Here is a 17,200-nt window from a genome sequence, read left to right as displayed (position 1 = left end):
AAATAATTGTTTTGATAACATGTGATTTAAGTTATTGTACAGCACGCTACTGTTTACCAAGTGTTTAGAAAATGATATCATTTGTTTCCAACATAAACCTTGCAAAAGATGTGGCATTCCCATCTGTAAAGAGATGAGCAAAATGAGGCTCAAATATGTTTAAAGTCTTCCCAAAGATCACAATTTCTAAACAATAGTGACATGTGAAAAAAGGGAATGCGACAAAATGATCCAATAATATCCCCCCTCCACATTTGCCTAATCCCTAAAGAGCAAACTATTCAGTCTTCAGGAAAACTTTCTTTAAATCCTCAAATCTCCACTTAACCTCAGTTAATAATTGCTGTCTCTCAGTGTATTGTTGGAAGTGTTTTATATCTACACTCCCCAAGAAAGTGACCGCTAGCCACATTGGCTAAATAATTAAATTTATCTAATTATAATTAAGTAAAATGTAAAATCCAATTCCTTGGCCACACTGTTCACATCGGACAGAGCAGATATAGAATATTCCCATCATTGCAGAAAGTTTGATTGGACAGTGCTGGGCTAGAGCTAGAACTTGCCAAAGATCAGAGAAAGCAGTATGACTGAACCGAAAATCCAGGCCAGTAGCTGGTTGGTTCTGAGTGAGAAAGTTCACTGGGTGAGTGGGAAGCAAGCTGACCTTTGAAACAGTGACATCACAATGTACAGTTCACAATGGCTCCAGAACACCTCGGCTCCAAGGCCACGCTCCCTAGCCCATATCTAGGTTCCTGAAGCCTCTGCACATGTAATTCCAGGAGCTGCTGTCTTACTAAAATGTCAACATCTTTGTCCTCATCTTCTGTCTGGGACAACCTCGTAGAATATCTCTCTCTGAGCTCAATATGGAAGTGGCTACAAGCAACTCTTCTGGGAGAGACTAGTCCACCTCAGCAAACAAATTTTGGAGTACTAGATACCCTTGCTCCATTTGTGCAAGTTATCCTGGGGATTTCTTTTTTGCTTTTGTTGGGAGTAGGAGTATATATCTTATGGAAACGAAGTGTTCGGTCAATTCAGGTCATACTCTTTTGTTTCAGAGGAATTTAAATAGTTAGAAATTGAAACTTGGTTAGTTCTCTCCCGCATTGCTGCTATACCCGTATTTTAAGACCATGCAGATGAGGAAAGGATGAACCCTAATCTCTGAAATTGGTTGAAACTAGGTTATCCTTAAAAACTTTTGCCAGTTAGGTTTCGAGCATAAAACGCTCTCTCTCTCACAGTGGTTTTTGGCCTGTTTTAGAATAAAACAGATGAAACAAGCTTATAAACTGAGAAGGCAGCTTAACCTCAAACTTATTTGATCACATATTCATCTTTGAGTTTTTACTATGTGCCTGACACCATTAGGGGCAACTTTTCATAGAATAGGCATTGCAAGGATAATTGGGATCTTGGGTTTGGCTTTGCGTTCTTACTGTGACATTGCTCTGTACCTGATGTCAAGGCATGTATATTCATTAGGCACCGATATTTTCATTATTTCTTTGTTTTCACAATATCAGGCTTGGGCACCTGACTGGCTCAGTCAGTTAAGCATCTGACATCGATCGGCTCGGGTCATGATCTTGCTGTTCATGAGTCTGAGCCTCACGTCAGGCTCTCCGCTGAGAGCACAGAGCCTGCTTCAGATCCTGTCTCCCTCTCTCTCTGCCCCCCACCCCCGCCTGCTCATGCTCTCTCTCTCTCTCTCTCTCTCTCTCTCTCACACACACACACACACACACACACACACACACACAAATAAATAAATAAATAAATAAATAAATAAATAAATAAATAAATAAATAAAACATTGAAAAAAAACAACAGGGGCGCCTGGGTGGCTCAGTCGGTTAAGCGGCCGACTTCACCTCAGGTCATGATCTCACACTCCATGAGTTCGAGCCCCACGTCGGGCTCTGTGCTGACAGCTCGGAGCCTGGAGCCTGTTTCGGATTCTGTGTCTCCCTCTCTCTGACCCTCCCCCCGTTCATGCTCTGTCTCTCTCTGTCTCAAAAATAAAATAAATGTTAAAAAAAAATTTTTTTAATAAAAAAAGAAAAAAAACCCAACAATATCAGACTCAATAAACAGGGATTTTTCTAGGGAATAGGAGCATAATTGGCTGGGATTGTAAGAAACGAGGATTTTACATACTTCTAATCACCAATAATAATAACTTCATAGTTTTATCACCAGCAATAATAGCTATATTTACAATGTAGTCAAATGCTTTCTTTTTTTTTTTTAATGTTTATTTGTTTCTGAGAGAGAGAGAGAGGGAGAGAGAGAATCCTAAGCAGACTCTGCCTGTCAGCAGAGCCCAATGGGGGACTGTAACCCATAAACCATGAGATCATGACCTGAACTGAAATCAGGAGTCTGACACTTAACCAACTGAGCCAGCCAGGATCCCCCCAATTTTTTTTAAGTTTATATGAGAGAGAATGTATGTGCGAAAGTATGCTCGGGGGAGGGGCAGAGAGAGAAGGAGAGAGGATCCCAAGCAGAACCCACGAACTGTGAGATCATGACTTGAGCCACAGCCAAGAGTCAGACACTTAACTGACTGAGCCACCCAGAAGCCCCTAGTCAAAATGTTTTTAGAATCCCAACAATAACATGAAGCGGATAGAGGTTGTTTTCATATAGAGGTTTCATTTTCATTATCATCTCCATTTTGTAGGCAAGAGAACTTGGTTATCACTGAACCAAGTTGACATAGACTGTAAAAACTGGCAAATCTCAGATTTGAACCCAACTTTTAGGATGCCAAATTCAAATCTCCAAAATCTCATTTAATGTAATCTAACTAACGTAAATGCCCAACAGAGATATGTGTGTATACATGCACTTCAGTTAGCTAATAGAAGAATATAAGGCCAAAAACCCAAACTGTTTTCTATAATTCTGGGTTCTGCTCTTGTCTGGTTAATGTTCAGCTCAATTAGATGAACCCGCAGCCCTCTGGACACCTCAGCCAAGAAAAAGAGTTGGTATAACAAGTGGTTAACAGCAAGGGCTTTGGAGTCGGACTGCGGGGGCTCAAACCTTGGTTCTGTAGCTTGCTGTGTTGACTGACAGCAACCAGCCTCCAAAACCCCACTTTCCTTTATCTGTAGGATGGGTTTGCTAACAGTGCCTCTCTTAGAGTTGTAGTGAGGGTAAAAGGAGATATTGTGTATGTAAAGCTCAGCACGCACTAAGTACTCAATAAACAGGGCCAGTTATCATAACAAGGAAGAAAGATGATTGGTTGGTTTTTTGTTTTTTTTTTTTTATCCTGACAGGAATCTATCCTAGATCATTAAAAATTTTCCCCCAGGGGCACCTGGGTGGCTCAGCCAGTTAAGCGGCCGTCATCGGCTCAGGTCATGATCTCGTGGTCCGTGGGTTCGAGCCCCGCGTCGGGCTCTGTGCTGACAGCTCGGAGCCTGGAGCCTGTTTCAGATTCTGTGTCTCCCTCTCTCTGACCCTCCCCCGTTCATGCTCTGTCTCTCTCTGTCTCAAAAATAAATAAACGTTAAAAAAAAAAAAAAAAAGGTAAGGTAGGCTAAATAAAAAAAAAAAAAAAAATTCCCCCAGGACCAGGAAACCTAGTTTTTCAGACCACTGTGTCCTGAGGGAACCTACACGGAAGTCAGAATTCCTGGGTTTCAGTCCTGGCTCTACCATTCCCAAGTATACGACCTTGGACAATGGCAGGGTCCAAACTGGAAGGTATTTAAATGGCTACCCAGTTCTGGTTTTTTTCTACATAAACAGGTCATGCATAGGCAAAACGCCCTCCTAGCACAGATCCCTGCCTGTGACAAATTTTCAGTAAATGGTATCTATTATTATCATCTTCACTAATTAAATGCAAATAATAATCCCTGACCTGCGTATCACTGTGTTTTGTGGTGAAGATCAAAAGACGAAAAGGATGTGAAGGTGTTTTGTTAAACAGAAGCCTTGGTGTAGGGATGAGGGATTATTGTTACTGTTAGGTTTTTGTTTTGATTCTGTTAGTAAACTGAGGCATTCGTGCGAATAAACAAGTAACGTTCAACTTCTGTTGTTTTATTTTAGAAAATATTGTTGTTTGTCATCACACTCTACAAACTTTACAAGAAGAGCGCAGATTTTTTTCAGGCTTTGCTGGTCAACCCAGAAGGGAACGCTCTCCCAGGTCAAGACAATAACTTCTTCCTGTCCTTGGGTCTGCAAGAGAGAATTTTGAAAAAACTTCAGACAGTGGAAAACAAAGTGAAGGACCTGGAGGGGATGATCATTTCCCACAAACCTGCCACGAAGAGGGATTGCTCCTCTGAGCCCTACTGCAGCTGCTCTGACTGCCAGAGTCCCTTGCCCGCATCAGGATTTACTTCCACATCTGAAATGTGACGGACTCCAATCTCTTCCAGAAAAGCACTGTTTTTTCCCTCATGTGTGTGGTGGTGTATCAATAAAGATAGAGAACTATATTGAAATTACCCTGCAAGAACGGGCTCTCTATTCACTAGGGCCCAGCTTCTACTGACGTGTGCGGTGGGGTAATGTGGGGTATAGTCGTCGTTAAAAATGTCTCTGAGATGCTGATGTCACTTGGTAGGCTGGAGATCATAAACAGGCATATTGTGACAAGGATGACCAAACCAGAATATGTGGGATGGGAAAAGAAGGGAAAGTGGGTCAGGGATGCAACCTTGGGCTCCACGCTGAAGAGGTTGGATTGGATACAATAAAAACAGCAAGAAAGTGCTGTTGAAGGGCAATGGTGTGGACTGTCCTGTAGAGGTAGGCTGGCTCTTGTGCTGGTCTTTGGTCTAAAGGTAAATAATGTGGCCTGGGAATCTGTGTTCATTAATTACTAAGAGGTGGACAAGGGTGGGGTGGACATAAAGGACACTATAATTTTATCCAACTTTTAATGATACTTAATCTGGGCTAAGCATTATAACCCTTGGGAATCTGTCCTGAGTGTTTCAGGAGCACCCAGTTTGGCTGGTTGGGCAGTTAATTTCAGAACAAAGAGTTATATGTGATACAGTGGGGTTATACCAACTTGAACTTAGCTGAATTCTCCTATGTGAATCCCAGCTAGGCAGGGAGGGAAGGAGGCACCTACCTGCCATTTCACTTGATGGGTGTGCCCCCCCTGATAGGAAGGAGGGCCCACGGAGGGAGGGATGGTAGTTAATCATCCCCTCAGTGGGTGGGTCTCAGATTCCCCAAGCCTTATAGTGTGTGCATTTTTGCCACAATAAATGTAATTATAGTCATTGAAATACTTTGCAACTCTCTGCCACCCAAATGAAATACTTGGGCAAAGAAAGCAGCCGTGATTTATGGCCATCCTGGAGAAAAACTGGCTGTGCTGTTCAACAGGATACGATATAACAATCTCCCAAGCTGGCATCTTCCTAAGGGATTTCCAAGGGTAATTTTGATCATAAGTTTTTTCCAGTGCACTGGGATTAAAATGCAACGTCTGTAAGATGAGACCTCACGGTATAGTGTACTCAGTGTAAAAACAGGTTAGTAAATACAAGGTAGGGCCAGGAAAGGCTTTGCAGAAGTGACACCTGAGTAGTCCCATAAAGGGTTACATAGGCAGACAATGAAATGGAAGGTATTTCTGCTGGTGAATCACCACAGAGCCATATAAAAAAGAGGGTGGCTTGGCTGGAGAAGGAGAGTTTCAGGGTGGCTAAAGCACTGGCTATTTTCTAAGCTACAATGAAGGATTTGGGCTTCAGGGTAAGACACACTAACTTCATCCTCAGATCAGCTTTAATTGATGATGTGGTGGGGCGCCTGGGTGGCTCAATGGGTGAATCATCCAACTTCGGCTCAGGTCATGATCTCATGGTTCGTGAGTTCATGTCAGTGCATGCTGACAGCTCAGAGCCTAGAGCTTGCTTCAGATCCTGTGTCTCCCTCTCTCCCTGCCCCTCCCCTGCTCATACACTGTCTCTCTCTGTCTCCCTCTCTCTCTCTCTCAAAATAAGTAAACATTACATTTTTTTTTTTTTTTTAATTCATGATGTGGTGGGGGCGCCTGGGTGGCTCAGTCAGTTGGGCGTCCAACTTCAGCTCGGGTCATGATCTCGCGGTCTGTGAGTTCGAGCCCCGCGTCAGGCTCTGTGCTGACAGCTCAGAGCCTGGAGCCTGTTTCAGATTCTGTGTCTCCCTCTCTCTCTGACCCTCCCCCATTTATGCTCTGTCTCAAAAATAAATAAACATTTAAAAAAAAATTCATGATGTGGTGAACAGAACAGACGGAAGTTACCAAGTATGCATTATCTGTTAGTGCAGGTGAGGAGTTTGTTCACTATGCTGCTTAAAGAGTGCCATGCAATCTTTTAAATAAAGTCAAAGTCTCAAGGCACCTGGCTGACTCTTGTCAGTGGAGAATGTGACTCTTGATATCGGGGTCCTGAGTTTGAGCCCCATGTTGGATAGGAGACTGCTTTAAAAAAAATTTTTTTAATTGAAGTCATTATCTCCGTTTTTGCACAGTCCACATTTAAGTGTCTTCCTACATAGTTCTAGTCATCTTGTTTCAGTTACTTTTCTGGGGTATTTCAAAGAAAGTGTCAGAAGAAGGGCCCAGAAGAGTAGACTGATGTCATGTAATGAAGGGCCTTAAAGGTCATACCATATTGTTGGAAATGGGTCATTGTAGGTTTTTAGACAGGAGAGTGACATAGATTTGGTAGTCCGTATGGGAGACAGAATAGAATGATCTAGATGTAAAAGATAAAACAGGCTGGCTGCTTGTATGAGGATGCACGGTGTGGTAGAAACTGATGGAGTCACCTGGCTCTCAGCTATCCAGAAATGGTGTGTGGGTCACACCACAGTCACAAGAGACTGATACCAAGTGTTCGTTCCCAGTGTGGGGAGTGGGTCATTCTTGAGACCAGAGTACTTATGTCCAGGGCATCAATTAAGGAAACTTGGATGTGTGGCGAGCAGAAAATCAAGGCAAAATGGGGAAAGGGCTTGAGAGCTACTCTGTCGTTCAGGTCAGTTGGGCTAGACCAACTATCCTCCACCACTCCATAGGGAGGAGAATCCTTCCCCTCCACATTCAGTCTGCCTCCTTTGGGAAAACCCTGATGACAGCCTGTTGGGAGGCTCCCGTTTCAGTCTTCACACACACCAACCCTTCTATTTACAAACACTATCTCTCTGCACAGGGTAGGAAAGGATTCACTTTCCAAAATTCACTTCTCCCTTTACTGCTACCACCCTAGTCAAAGCCCCCATCATTTCTCACCTGGATTCTCAAAATGGCCTTCTAACTGGACTCCCTGCTTCCATCTGTGTCCCCATTCAATTTATTCTCCACACAGAGGGCAAAGATACATTATTCCTCTGCTTAAAACCTTCCAATGGCTTCTTAGTTCACCCTGAGTAGAAGAAGTCAAGTTCTTGTCTAAAGGACTGTGCTTGATGACATGATCTGCCTCACCTTCCTTCTTACTCTCTCCTCTTTCCACACCCTCTTATTCCTTACATACTAAGCATTATCTGACCTTAGGGTCTCTGCACTTTCCCCAGATACCTATGTGGCTTCTTCTCTTACTTTCTTTTGGGTGTATGCTCAACTGTCAATCTGAGAGGTCTTCCTTGCTTATTTTATGTGAAGAAGGTGCCCCTCATGCCAACATAGTATAGCCCCCTTTTCCTGCTTTTTCTTCACAGTACCTATCACCTCCTCCACTTCTACTGTCATGCATTTGCTTATAATCTGTCTTCCCCTCTATCTACCCCAGCCTCCTAAGAACGTAAGCTTCAGTAGAGAAAGGGGTTTTGTCTAGTTCACTGTTATATCCCAGGCACTCAAAACAATGCCTAATACTTAGCAGATATTCAATATTCATTGAATGAATGAGCGAATTCGTCTTGACTTTTAGCCACCTCTTACCAGCTTCCTGTTCCTCCATTTCTTTTTCTTTTTTTTTTTATTTTTAAAGATTTTTTAAAAATTTTTTTACATTGATTTATTTTTGAGAAACAGAGTGAGACAAAGCGTGAGCAGGGGAGGGGCAGAGAGAGGAGACACAGAATCTGAAGCAGGCTCCAGGCTCTGAGCAAGCGGTTAGCACAGAGCCTGATGCAGGGCTCGAACTCACAAACTGCGAGGTCATGACCTGAGCCAAAGTTGGACGCTCAACCGACTGAGCCACCCAGATGCCCCTGTTCCTCCATTTCTTCAGATACATGGTGACAGATAACACTGTGATGCAGTTCTCTCGAGCTGGGGGAGCCTGTAGCTAGTCCTTTTTGTTTGTTTTGTTTTGAGAGAGAGGGAACAAGCTGGGGAGGGGCAGAGAGAGAGAGGGAGAGAGAAAGAATCCAAAGCAGGCTCCATACTGTCAGCACAGAGCCAGACGCAGGACTTGATCCCACAAACCGTGAGATCATGACCTGGGCCAAAATCAAGAGTTGGACGCTTAACTGACTGAGCCATCCAGGTGCTCCTGCTTTGTTTGTTTGTTTGTTTGTTTGTTTGTTTGTTTTTTAAGTAGGTTTCATGCCAGTGCAGAGCCCAACGTGGGGCTTGAACTCATGATCCTGAGATCAAGACCCGAGCTGGGATCAAGAATCAGACACGTAACTGATGGAACGACCCAGGGACCCAGGTGCCCGAGTAGCTAGTCTTTATAAGGCACTTGTTCAGAGCCGTATACATTGCTGAAAGCTTTACATGATTTTTCTCATTTGATCTTCACAATTGGAGGCGGTAAGTACTATTATTCTCATTTCACTGATGAGCAACCAATGCACAGAGAGGTTAAGTAACTTGCTAATATGTGGTGCAACTGTGGCTGGCAATCAAGCAGCCTGATTCTAAACCTGTGCTCGCTTTAGTCACAGCATTTGGTTGGCGGGAGTTTCCGTGAGGGTTTTGGACAAACTGCAGCAGGATGGAGCTAGATGAACCCAGACAGGTGAAGGCAAGAAAAACAAAGAGGGCGTGGCAATGATAGCCCAAGGGACAGGGAATTTTGAAAAAGTGTTTATCCCCTCATATTTTTAAGTTGATAGCTAAAGTTTTCATCACAGATGTATTAATTTTTTTAATGTTTTTATTTTATTTTTGAGAGAGAGACAGAGTGTGAGTGGGGGAGGGGTAGAGAGAGAGGGAGACAGAACCTGAAGTAGGCTCCAGGCTTTGAGCTGTCAGCGCAGAGCCTTGATGTGGGGCTTGAACTCACAGACCACGAGATCATGACCTGAGCCAAAGGGATGCCCAACCGACTGAGCCACCCAGGGACCCCCGATCACAAATTTCAATAGTTGCAATGAATGTAAACTCTGGCAAACTGTAAATAATGACAATTTAAGATAACACTGTCAAATCACTTTTTATAATGTATCCAACAGACTCTATGTTACAATTCAGTGACCACCATCATCCATTTAAAATTACACACGAGCTCTTTAACATTTGGTAATTCTATATTGTTCTTTCATCTCTAAATTATATTTACTCCATAAAATGTTATCCAAAGACAATAATTTTTACATTTCAAAAACCTTTTACTGATCACTTATTCGTGATAAAAATATGTATCAAGGGAAATTAAAAACATTTTTTCCCTGTAATTGTATGGCTTTATGTATTTGAGTTATTCTGAGCTGAGTAATATTACAATTATCTTTAATATACAGCTGCTCAAAATGACATGATTATAAATTTTGATAGTACATAAATATAAAAGGTAAAATTCTACTGGAAACACATCTCTCAGTGAGATAGATGAGGGTTCCCCAGAAATTAATTCATGTATCTAAATGACTGCTTCTTACTGCTAGATTAACAGGGTTTTTGCTTCAATTTTCTTTTTTGTTTTCATAGATACAGTGCCAAGAAATATGACTCACGAGGGAATGCTGGTAATTCTGTTACAGAATTGTCGATCAATTCTTTGGTTTTCTTCTGAGTGATACGCCAAAAGTCAAAGAGTGCTCCTTCCTCAGTGGGCAGTTCAAATAGACCTACTACCAATTCTGTTAAAAGCAAAGCAAACCAAGCAAAAACCCGGAAACAATCTAACAAAAGAACTTGTTATCCAGTCATTAGAGTCCTTCACTTTCTCAAGTGATTTTTAATTATACTGATTACTTTTCTCTTCCAGGCGTTTAGGAAGAGTTGGGAAATTCGAGATATTGTTAATTTCAACACATCTTTAGCATTACAATATTGCTGTAATTTAAATATATTTTAGTTGCAGCTGCAGATTTAGCTCAACTTATTGTAAATAATAATTATGCAAATTAGCAACGCCAGCCTCTTTGACAAACCAACTAACCAAATTAGGCTTCTCTTTGGGGAGAAAAAAATTTCCCTTTTCAAGTCAAATAAATGTGTTAACAGGCGCCCCCGTGACCACATGTCACTTCTCAATCCCAAGATAAACATGGCACTGAGCTTTGACAGGGGTTGGTCCCTAAGGAAAGTAAGGCTCTTTCAGTTCAGGTGTTTTTAACCCACGCCTTCCTTGCTTTGTTCCAGGACACACTCTCTTAGGCAAGATGCCACCCCGCCTTCACGTGGGGTGGCAGAGGCGACATCTTTAAACGCAAATCTCATCACTACCGCCCACTGTCTAACAGGTCTGCACTCGGAACACCCCAATATGGGCCCAAATCCCGCGCTAAGAATGCCTAGTCTCGCTCTCCGCCCTCCCTTTCAGCCCTAAGGTGTCCCGGGCACGCCAAGCCACAGTTTGATCTGCGCCAGGTCAGAAGCACGGTTTCCAGAGCCGGCGAAGTCGGCCCCTCTGCGGCTCTTCCCCGCTTCCTCACGGCGGGAGTGGCGGCCCCCTCTGCGTCAGCCCCAGCTCAGTCCCGACCACCAGTGGGCTTGCGCTGGCCGGGAAGGTCCCGCGCAGGCCGCAGCCCTGCCAGGGCAAGCCAGAGACCGAACGACGCCACCTCCCCCTCAGGGGAAAGCGACAGCTCTGCTGCGTTGCCGGGCCCAGGAGGGAGGCCGGAACCCTCGGCTAGAGGCCGGCGTGGGAGGGAGGGAGGGGGAAGAATGTTGGTGCAACGCAGCCCCGAGTGATCTGACCGGGCGGCCGAGCCGCAGCGGCCGCAGGCCGGAACTCGGCGTGTGGACTTCGGCCCGCCTTGGGCCGGAAGTGGGGAAGGCGGGATTGTCCTTTTCCTGCAGAAAGTAGGAGGAACCGGGGGCGTCGCCGTGGGGAAGAGTGTTGGTGTAACACTGCCGGCTGCGCCTAGGGGTAGGATGGAGGCGGGTGTCGGTGTAGGGGCGCTCGGAAGGGACGGATATCGCTGTGGCACTGCGGGGACGCTCTGAGGGGACTGGTGTCGGTGTGGCACCGGTGCACGCTGAAGGAGCTGGCGGAACCGGGTGGCCATGGGGATGTGGGCGTCGCTGGACGCGATGTGGGAGATGCCGGCCGAGAAGCGTATTTTCGGGGCCGTGCTGCTCTTCTCCTGGACAGTGTATCTTTGGGAGACCTTCCTAGCGCAGCGACAGGTGAGCCTAGACGGGGCCCACCTGACCCCGACACCTGACCTGCCCGGGCCAGCGTCGGTCTCGACCCGCAAGTCCCTGGATGATTGCTGCGGCTCCAGCATCAGCCTCGACCCTATGGGTCCCTACTAGGCCTCCTAACTTGGCCCGATGGCGGGCTTGGCCTTGAGGGTATCTGGTGCCTCTGGGAGGTTTTCCGCGACGTGATCCTGGGACCCAGGACGGTTAGGGCCTGGTGAAAGGGAAGTCAGGGCCGACTTGAGTTGACTTGAGTCGTGCCTGGCCCACAGCTTTCTTAGGATCCTCAGGCCCAGACTTACCTCCTTTACCTTTGGCAGAGACCCATGAGCCTTTAAAAGGAAGATGCAACATTTTTACCAGTCACAGCTTCCCGGTGATGCTCAACCATGGGATTAGGACACCATTTTCTGAAAATAAAGACTTAACAAATCCTTCTAAGGACCTGAACTTTTTTCCCTTAAAAAACAAACAAACAAACAAACATGTATACAGTATGTTGTTTTGCCCAAAGAACAATATGTTCTTTTGTTTAAACAATTAGAGCTGTAAAATAGAAACTGAAAGTTACTTAATAACAGTTTCCTGGAGGTAATCATAATGAACGGCCTGCTGTTGGAGATGCGAACTTTTAAATGAGATAGATCTTAAGTTTGTCTGCTTTATTGTCTCTGATTGCTGATTTGTTTTATCTACATTCTTCTATGTTGTCATTGTGTCAACCTGATGGCTATGAGAACCTTTTTTAACTGCCAGAATTCTTTCTTGAGCATTACCTTCCTCTACAGTACACATTTCTTTCGGGTTACTTTCTGCATGAATCTTTAAATTGGAATTTTTAGTTTTTCATCAGTGGCTGAGTTGTGTCTTGATCTCTTCTTTTAGCCCAGGATCTTTTTTTGTTTACTTATTTTTTAGTCTTTTGAGTCTTTTTTTTTTTTTTTTTTTTTTGTCTTTTTAAAAAGTAATCTCTATGCCCAACGTGGGGCTCAAACTCATGACCCCAGGATCAAGAGTCACATGCTCTACCAACTGAGCCAGCTGGGTGCCCCCTAGTTCAGTATCTTTAAAGAGGTGTTAAGCTGTATAGCGCTAAGTTCTCTGACATAGATATCTTTGGATACCTTTATTAGTACAGAATCTTGAGGTCCTAAAGAAGATCCTTTGGATAAGGTAAACACAGTATATAGTGTCTAAATTGAGGGGCTTATTGAACATCTATCGGCCTTACTTTAACGATAAGCCCAGTTACAGTAACTGCTTTTTGAGAATGTCTCCTTTACTCAATTATGCTTTAATTTTTTTAATGTTTTTTATTTATTTTTGAGAGAGCGACAGAGAATGACTGGGGGTGGGGCAGAGAGAGGCTCCAGGCTCTTAACTGTCAGCACAGAGCCTGACGTGGGGCTTGATCCCAAACTGTGAGATCATGATCTGAGCCGAAGTCAGATACTTAACCGACTGAGCCATCCAGGCGCCTCCTCAGTTATGCTTTAATGTAATGCCTTTTATTGAGGGTTTGGTAAGGTGCCCAACAACGTATAGGGAAGCCATGTGTCATAAAACCATTGTAGGAGATACTGTCCATTATATTGCTTAGTTTCTGTGCCCTGTATTATGTCCCGTGGTCTGAAATTTACCATTTTGAATTTGGCATAATGATAAAGTTTGTCTTTTATTTTTTTAATTTTAGAGATAAGAGTGTGTGAGCAGGGGGGAGGGGTAAAGGGAGAGATAGAGAACCTTAAGCAGGCTCCATGCTCAGTGCCGAGCTCCACCCTGGGCTCGATCCCACTACCCTGGAATCATGATCTGAGCCAAAATCTAGAGTTGGGTGTTCAACTGACTGAGCCACCCAGGTGCCCCAAGTCTGTCTCTCTTGAAGACCTGATCTGTTTCCATTTGTCATTTCTCAGATTTCTCTGAATTTAGTTCCCAGGACCAAGTTTAGTAATTAGCTACAATATCTGTTAATACTTATGGCTAGCATGGCTTCCTTCTCCTTTCCATGAATTTGTTTTCTATATTATATAGGATGTATGTTTTTCTTGGAGTGAGTGGTACCCTTTGTGATGTACAGTTTTGGTTTACATGTGCAGACTGAAGTGTGATGACAGCCCTGATTTTAATTTTCCCTTGTCAGCTAGCCTCCGAGTCTCTTGTTCTGCTTTTACTTTGCTGTGTCAGTTGTCTTCGCGGTCAATGCACTTGATCAAACGTAATATTTGTGTATCTGTAAAGCAAATTCAGTAGGCTTAAGTGACAGGTTAAGGCTGTAACTACTCAGTGTTTGATCATAAATGACTGTTGTAATAAAGCGTTGGCTTGACTGTCTCAAAGTGTTTTCTTCAAAATATTTCAGAGACGGATATATAAAACAACAACTCATGTACCACTGGAGTTAGGACAGATCATGGATTCAGAAACCTTTGAGAAATCCCGACTGTATCAGCTGGATAAAAGTACTTTCAGCTTCTGGTCAGGACTCTATTCAGAGATTGAAGGCACTGTGAGTAAATTACTTTCTGGAGAGACAACTTATCGAAATGTTTAGTACTCTGTAATGTTGGTTTTCATTTTGTATTCTTATGACACAAAAGAGGGTACCATATCTACACATCCCAGAATGCTTTTTTAACCTTTGTTACCAGTAATAATAGGTGTGGAGCAAAAGAGGCTCATACATAATTGTTAGTTGAAAACTGTGGCATATGATAACTATCGTAGGTCAGATGTGAAAAAGAACCTTCTATTATAAGATATTAAGATCTTCTTCTTCTTCTTCTTTTTTTTTTTTTTTAGTTTATTTATTTATTTTGAGAGAGAGAGAATCCCAAGCAGGCTCTGCACATGAGGTCAGTGCGCAGGGCCTGACACAGGACTCGAACCCACGAAACCGTGAGATCGTGACCTGAGCCAAAATTCAAGAGTTGGATGTTAAACCAACTGAAGCACCCAGGCGCCCCTCTGAGATATTCAGCAGTCTTTACAGGCCTTCCTGCCTCCGTCTTCACTTTTCTACTGCCCTTCACACTGCAGCCAGAGGAACCCTGAAGGATAATTCTGATCATGCTGTTCTCCTACATAAAACCCATCACTGGCTCACTGTTTCCTTCTGGGTGCAGTCCAGATTTTTTGGCATGAGTTTTGGGGGTACTTTTGACCTGGCCGTTGCTTACTTCAGCTTCATCTTTTTATTCGTTCCCCCAAATTCTTTCTCCTTTTTTGTCCAGCTTGGTTTCTTGTAACTTTGAGTTTTTTTCACATGCTAGTATCTATCAGGGGTGCTCACCTCTACAAGTCCGCTCTCTTGCTGGAGGCTGATTAATCCCCACTCTTCCATTAGGTTCCAGCTGAGACATCATCTCTTCTAAGAAACAGTTTGAGGGGCGCCTGGGTGGCTTAGTCAGTTAAGCCTCTGATTTCACTCATGTCATGATCTCACGTTTCGTGAGTTTGAGCCCCACATCAGGCTCTCTGCTATCAGCACGGAGCCCACTTTGGATCCTCTCTCTCTCTGCCCCTCCCCAGCTCACGTGTGTGCAACGTGCTCTCTCTCTCAAAAATAAACATTTAGAAAAATTATTAAAAAAAATAAAAGAAACCATTTGAATCTTCCCCTGTCCCTCGAGACTGGTTAAGGCAGCATTCTTTCATTATTCCTGTCAGTACTTATCACATGGTGAGACTGATAGTTCTTTATTTTTATTTTTTTAAAGTTTATTTCTTTATCTTGAGAGAGAGAGAGGAAGGGAGAGGATCCCAAGCAGGCTCCGCATCAGGAGCATGGAGCCTGACATGGGGGCTTAAACTCACAAACTGTGAGATCATGACCTGAGCTGAAACCAAGAGTCAGATGCTCAACCAACTGAGCCACCCAGGCACTCCAGACTGATAATTCCTTAAAGAAAGGATACTTTAAGGTCTTGTAATCATTTGGCATCTAGTGACTGGCATAAAATAAGCATATAATCCATATTTCTTCAATGAAACAAGTGATGGGTCATTTTTTACTTAGTAAAACAGACCCAGTCTTCCCCCCATGCTAAAAGAAGAGAGGCTGTATAGTGTAGAGCAGTGTTTCTCGGTCTTTTTCTCATGATCACCCCTGGCCCTGTATCTTTTTAGACATTTTTTTCTTTTATTAAAAAAAATTTTTTAATTTTTTTTTTTTTTCAACGTTTTTTATTTATTTTTGGGACAGAGAGAGACAGAGCATGAACGGGGGAGGGGCAGAGAGAGAGGGAGACACAGAATCAGAAACAGGCTCCAGGCTCCGAGCCATCAGCCCAGAGCCTGACGCGGGGCTCGAACTCACGGACCGCGAGATCGTGACCTGGCTGAAGTCGGACGCTTAACCGACTGCGCCACCCAGGCGCCCCTATTAAAAAAAAATTTTTTAAAGTATCTATTTTTGAGAGAGAGAGACAGAGCGTGAGTGGGGGAGGGGCAGAGAGAGAGGGAGACACAGAATCCGAAGCAGGCTCCAGGCTCTTGGCTGTCAGCACAGAGCCCAACGTGGAGCTCGAACTCATGGACCGTGAGATCATGACCTGAGCCAAAGTTGGATGCTTAACCGTCTGAGCCACCCAGGTGCCCCTAGACATTTTTTTTCTTAATCACCCTCCATGAAATTTTAATACCACAGATATACTGTATATCTGTTTCTGTACTGTATATATGTATATCTGTGCTTTATAAATAAAATGAGTAAGGTTTCTTTTCATTCCCAAACACCAGTTGTTGGTTTTCCACCTCCAAGAACAATTGAAGGTACATGGTGTGGAGGTTAAGAACCCAGGTGGCTTGAGTCTGAATCTCAGTTCTGCCATACCAGCTCTGGGGCCTCAAACAAGCCACCACTTCTGAGCCTCAGTTTTCTCGTCTGTTGAAATTGTGTAGTGATATTTCCTCATTTGTAGTGTTGTTGAGAGGATTAAATGAGTTAATATGTGTGAGAAGATTCGAACAGTGCCTGATCCATTATCAATGCTCTGTAAGTGTTGGCCATTATTATTTTTATCATCATGATCGTGATTGTCATCACTATTCCTCTAGACCTCTTTTAAATCTCCAGTACTACTAAGAGAAAGATTCCTAAATTGAAAATAAATGAGGTCAGCTACCATAATTGTTTCCTCAGTTATAGAGAAGAAACCAGCTGCTCAGAGCTTTGTTAAATGATGAAAACATTTCCAGCTAGTCACAAAATTTTCCTTGACAGTTACGGACTAGTGTGATTAGAACCAAATTATTACAAGTCTTTCCTATTTCCTCAGGATGATGCAAAGTAGTGAAAAGTTAAGGAGAAGAGTTAAATCTTATCTGAAAAACAAAATTCATTTGGCTTTTAGGATATGTTGCAATTACTAGTAATTAGTCTTCTCAATGTTGATTTTTTAAATTATATTTTTTACAAGTCCAAGCCTGGTTTAGTTACAGAGATGTTTGTTCCAGGAGATGACAGAGACAGGGAAAACACATATAGAAAGAGAGCTTTGTAATGTGCCTGTTTGATGTTACAACAGTGCTTTGAGGTAGAAAGGGTAGGCATTGTTATTCCCTTTTTGTGGATGAGAAGGTGGAGGCTCAGAGAAATTAAATGGCTTGTCCATTTAACGGCCAAGTGACGATAATAAGTGGGAGAAGTGGGTTTCAAACTCTGTCTTC

General features: G+C 43.4%; 2 protein-coding genes across 4 annotated transcripts in view; both read left to right on the top strand.

Moving 5' to 3' along the window:
* Positions 1-696: 696 nt before the first annotated feature.
* On the top strand, positions 697-4,487 carry TMCO2 (transmembrane and coiled-coil domains 2). The gene is made up of 2 exons (XM_058717899.1): positions 697-1,047; positions 4,084-4,487. Exons 1-2 carry the CDS (start codon positions 805-807, stop codon positions 4,396-4,398), a joined length of 558 nt encoding a protein of 185 aa, XP_058573882.1. The 5' UTR covers positions 697-804; the 3' UTR covers positions 4,399-4,487.
* Positions 4,488-11,200: 6,713 nt separating this feature from the next.
* The window catches only part of ZMPSTE24 (zinc metallopeptidase STE24), a 41,941-nt gene continuing 35,941 nt past the window's right edge, over positions 11,201-17,200 (top strand). The window contains exons 1-2 of one of the 3 annotated variants that reach the window (XM_058717898.1): positions 11,203-11,515; positions 13,893-14,039. In XM_058717898.1, the coding sequence (XP_058573881.1) occupies positions 11,393-11,515; positions 13,893-14,039 (270 nt within the window). In that variant the 5' untranslated portion in view covers positions 11,203-11,392. Of the gene's footprint in view, positions 11,516-13,892; positions 14,040-17,200 lie in introns of all 3 variants that reach the window. The other 2 variants (XM_058717896.1, XM_058717897.1) reach the window with 2 other exon arrangements.

Source organism: Neofelis nebulosa, chromosome 2, assembly GCF_028018385.1.
Source record: "Neofelis nebulosa isolate mNeoNeb1 chromosome 2, mNeoNeb1.pri, whole genome shotgun sequence".
Lineage (NCBI taxonomy): Eukaryota > Metazoa > Chordata > Mammalia > Carnivora > Felidae > Neofelis > Neofelis nebulosa.
The sequence above is the reverse complement of the archived record's forward strand: the minus strand, read 5'-3'. Positions and strand labels throughout refer to the sequence as shown.

What these genes read in the sequence shown, in the direction of transcription:
- TMCO2 (XM_058717899.1), top strand. Translation starts at nt 805, where the DNA reads ATGTCAACATCTTTGTCCTCATCTTCTGTCTGGGACAACCTCGTAGAA. An exon ending in GAAGTGTTCGGTCAATTCAG is followed by an intron (nt 1,048 to 4,083) that starts GTCATACTCTTT and finishes GTTTTATTTTAG; the next exon opens with AAAATATTGTTGTTTGTCAT.